At 44.4% G+C, this 4894-nt stretch overlaps 1 protein-coding gene across 1 annotated transcript in view; it reads right to left on the bottom strand.

Annotated features, from left to right (window-relative positions):
* arid4b (AT-rich interaction domain 4B) overlaps positions 1-4179 on the bottom strand; it is a gene marked incomplete at its 3' end in the record, with an annotated part of 37605 nt that extends 33426 nt beyond the window's left edge. Inside the window, 1 exon segment of the mRNA XM_035663248.1 lies at positions 2677-4179. Coding sequence (XP_035519141.1) covers positions 2677-2682 — 6 coding nt within the window.
* Between the last annotated feature and the right edge of the window lie 715 nt (positions 4180-4894).

Raw genomic sequence — 4894 nt, 5'->3', positions numbered from 1 at the left:
CATTCAGACACTAAGCGGCGTTACTGTAATATTATAAATTGTTTTTGAGCCGTTATATTGTGCTGTAATGAATCGGCTTGTGGGCCAAACAAAGGAACATGCAAGAGGCACGCAGGACAGAATTAAGCTCAGTCTCGGCCGCGCTCACACGTACAATAATCCCGCTGTGAATCACCTCTTTGTCCAAACCACAGTCACCACAACTCCAGTGACGGGTGCTTCAGCAGGAGTTGCCTTGGCAATGCCATGGCAGCCCTAAACTAGAAAAAAATAACAACCTTAATATCCGTTTACGGACTTATTCCACACAATTATGAGCAGTCCTACAAGTCTACTCCGCCTGCAGCTTCACACTCACACTAAATAAACTTTAAACATTAAAAAAAAACAGCTTTTGATGAATATAATCTTAAAGCAACACAATGTCCTGACCGCTTACCAAACACGTGAACTCTAAAGTGTCTCAAATTCAATATGCAAACAGCCCATTTTTGCATAAACCATCTGAATGAGTCGTAGCAGTCTCGTATTTGCGACGAGGCCTCGGTGGGTGTTTCAGCAGGGACGCCTTCGACTGCACCTGCTGCACCTGCGGGGCTGTTCCCACCGCAGCATCCCGTCTCATCTACCTGCAGGAACAACTCGACTTTTCACTCCCACGGCTCCGATCCGTCTCAGCGGCTACTGTTTTCACACAACAGAACAACTTTGGACTGACAGTCGCAGGACGGTGAGATGTTAAGGTTTCGCTCGCTCACACAGGTTCAATCCTACATTTCCCATAATGCATCAGCAGCACGTTTCATTAGACCCACCCGGCCTCCTAAACGCCTTCAGTTTGTAAAACACCTCGAGTTCAAGACGAGTTATTTTTCGTTCTGAGCCTCAGAAAAAATGAAACGACAGGCTGAGAAGAAACGCCTCGAGACAAGTGAACTAAACTACATAAAGTGAGTGAGAGTTCTGGGTGTTGTAGTGTAAAAGGTGAACAAGCATGTAGACTACACCGTTAAGTTATTAATGAGTGTATCGATACCGGGACCATTATGAGACAGTGCTCAAACCTGAAGTTAAATATTTAACATGTTATTATTTATATTTATTATTAAAGTGTAATAGCTGAGTACAACTTACCAGAATACTTTTGCTTGAGCAAGGACTTTTTTTAATTCCAGTTTAAAGAATTTACAAGATTTTTTAAAGATGAAATAAATTAAGAATTCAAACAATTGCCTTTCACATTAGTCCTCTCGTTGGGTGTCTAACGTTGAAGGGCTTTCATCCAGAACACAGCGTTACAGCAGCGTCTGCAGCTGCTGAAGAGAGGCTGCACAGCGAGCGTAATGAAAAGTTGTCCTAGTTACGGAGCAATTTACAGTTTAGGCATCGAGCAGATGCTGCTACTACAGAGAGCCGTAAAACGAGTGAGCGCTCCTCAAGCAGCAGCAGAGCCAGACGACTCGGAGCGCCGGGAAAACAACCAACGCTACGACGTCAACGTGGAAACGTCGGTCCGGTCAGCAGAGTGCAAGCTTAATAATCACCTCGCAGTTAAATGAACGCTCACTTATTAAGCTTTACTCAAAGAGACACTTGTAGGATATTAAGTTAGGTTGAGGAGTTTTTGTTTCTGTATCTTCTGTGCCGAGTTCACTGGAGTGAGTTTGTAGTCGATCCATTGTCTTCCTCCGACACAAACAATTCATTACATAACCACAAATCATGAAGCAGTTCAAGTCAGCGTTACTGGTGGGACGAGTCTGAACGCAGGCAGCAGAGACGAGAACAACACGAAACACGTAAACCTTTGTACCGGACGAAATCACTGTGCTGCTAACTATTATCCTATAACCTGATGCTTTAATACTCTGACAGACTGCTGACAGGTCTTCAGAGGACGCTGGTACGTGAGGTTCAAAGTGACTATAATTCATTACTAGAGCAGATTTAAATTGCCCACCACTAACTCTCCAGTTGCAAAGCCAATCAAAGTGCTCACACCTTCTACTTTCTTCATTCTTTGCCCTACATATTACCACATGAGACGTAAGTGAACGTACAGGCTCTTGTCCTACCGATTCATTTAAAGGGGGAACACCTCTGCGGGTTGTGATGGCTCAGACACAACAGCCACAAATCAGATCCACTGAAAACATCAAACAACGACAGCTGTGACTGAGACTGAACCGAGCTTTTTAAAAATGTTTTCTCCGCTCATTATGCACCGATAGTTTCAGCGTTGAGCGTTACATACATCGCTACACGTCCAGGCTCTATCTCAGCGCGTAACTCGATAACATCTAAATAACAGATCCCAATTTGTGTTTGCAAATGCAGCTGAAGCCACTGGAAACTCAATATCACGCTCATCAAATAAATACTCTGGCTCATGTCCGAGACACTTGGCCTTACTGTGTTTGAACGAGACCAAAATTGACATTTAGTAAAAGTTCACCCCCGCTGTGTTCATGAGAACAAAAAGGAGGAGGCGGTGCATTTAAAATACTGATATTACATGCAAGGTTTTATGTTTGATGTGCCCGGTCGAGGCGTGTTTACACAGGACTTAAATTAAATGGAGCCAGGGACTGTTGATGCAGAAGCAGCAGTGATCTGATTGAGTTCCCCCCCCTCCGTGGCATTAAAACACAAGCGAGAAAAATGAATGAACGTTACCTTCATCTCTCTACGAGTCCTCTGGGCGACCAGTGCGACGAATCCGAGGCTGAAAACAGAGGACGGAGACGCTGTTAGGCATCAGAGACAACTTCGCCCTGACACAACGAGAGGTGTTATGATGACATCACTTATTCTGCTTTTACTGCTGGGCGGAAGAAAAAAACACATCTGCACATGATACTGTCGGGTTCAGGAGGGTGGGGGGCAGAAAGTTTAACTAAAAGGTGCACTCGCTTAAATGAATCCCACCTAATGCTGAACGGTGTGTGTGCATCTCGGGGCTTTTTACACCAAGGAAATGAGTAAAACCGTGGCAGGCGGATCACTCTCACTGGCAGAGCCCTTATAGCCGTTTATGTAATGCCCAGTGTGCTGTGTTTAGTCAGTCAGCAGCCCAGACTTGGCTTGTGGCTATGAAGGGCGAGCAAACACAAAGTAACTAGTCTGGTGCTGGAGAGGCGACCTCCTCCTCCTCCTCCTCTTCCTCCTGTCTGCACAAATGCACGTTTAAATGGTCTTTTAAAGGGTGATAGATACGGTGAAAGCAGCACGGTGCAGCGTGGCTGTGTGTCTGCACTGCACTGACTATACCAACACTACAGCAGAGGATGACGCCATTTCTGTAGCTGACAGTCGGCTAAAAAAAATAAATAAATAAATTAAAAAAAAGGAGAACACTTCAGCTCACAAACACTGGAAAATGCGGGAAACGGTGGCCGCAATTCACCTGCCAGAGCCAGTGTCCCTCCGACACCAATCTCTGGTGTTTTAGAGGAAAAACTACCCCGATATTTCATTTTCGTTTTCGCTTCTCTCCCTTGTCTCGGTGCGCCTGTCTCTCTCTGCGGAGAGTCCACCCGACAGCGAAATTAAAATACAAAAAACAGCCCGATAATAACACAGCTTGTGGGGCAGACCCTTCTGCAGAGATGTCACATTAAAATGATAAAATAAAACCCAAAACAAAAAAAGCTGTGTCGCAATAACAGCTGTAAGTTACACAAAGTGAGACTCGGCTGTGCGGCCCTGTTTAAATAAAAAAAGTCACTTTCTTTTCTTCGCATAATGTTCTCCGTGTCGACTGGTGTGGCATTTGTCGCGGAGTGAGGTTAGCTCCTGACAAAGAAAACAAGGTCAAGACTCGTTTAAAATACCTACGGCGTTATTAACGTTTTATATATTTGCGTTATTGTTGTTGTAACGCGAAGCCAAGGTCGCAGCCCTCGTTTGCGCTGGGGCTCTTTTTGGTCGCGGAGGATACAATGTCATCCGCGCCCCAGACAATTTGCCGCTAAACACACAGCTTCAGTCATTTAAACCTCCCCCGGTAAACGATTCCTGCCCGGTCAGTTTGTGGTGAGTTACGGAAATAGTGCAAAAAATACTAGTCACGCACACGCAGCATTGAGAATAACACAAGTCTCCCCCCCTCTCTCCTTTTCTCTCTCGCTTTCTCCCTTTCAACCACCACCTTTTCTAGCAGTGGGAAAATAGTCCACCTCGCATCTGCTAATACAGCCACAACTGATTAAAACGGGCGACTTCCTTGATAACGTTACTCGGTTAGCTGCTTAAAAAAAATAAAAAAAAATTAAAAAAAAATAAAAAAAAAAACCTACACTCGGGCAAGACGACCGTGGATAGCACCAATAAAAAAAAATTATTAAGGAAGCAAAACAACAATACGCTGTTTTTTTAAGTTTTCATTTTTAATTTTTTAAATTTTAAAAAAATAAAATAACCGTTTTTTTTGTTATTTTTTTGTTCAGCCGTTATGTTCGCACAATCCACATCCCCGCAGCGAGCTCGAGCTAACGCAGGTCGGCCAACGGTTGCAAAAGAGAATTCACTTTTTGGGGACGTTACTTGAGCGACCAAACAATGACAGCCGTTTGCTCGACGACGCGGAGAGGAAAATCAACCTCACGAGGATATCCTCCGCTCAACAAACACACTAGCGTCTTGCCGTTGGTGGAGTTTTTTGTCGGAAAAAAAAAAAGCCCCGGCCCTCGAACTTTCAAAACCCCGGGGGAGTAGCTTGATCGACAACGGTCTCCCGCGTGCTCATGCGAGCTTAATTCGGCTGGCTACAGCAGAAACTTTGTTATCGAGGAATAGACAACGTATTTTTTTTTTTCTACCACATCTATTCTCGAACCGTCAGGTTTTTTTTTTTTTTTGTTTTTATTTCCTGTGATGTAGCCGTGTTGTGTGT

This window comes from Morone saxatilis, unplaced genomic scaffold (assembly GCF_004916995.1).
Source record: "Morone saxatilis isolate NCDOM2014 unplaced genomic scaffold, NCSU_SB_2.0 Contig19, whole genome shotgun sequence".
Classification (NCBI taxonomy): Eukaryota; Metazoa; Chordata; class Actinopteri; family Moronidae; genus Morone; species Morone saxatilis.
The sequence above is the reverse complement of the archived record's forward strand: the minus strand, read 5'-3'. Positions and strand labels throughout refer to the sequence as shown.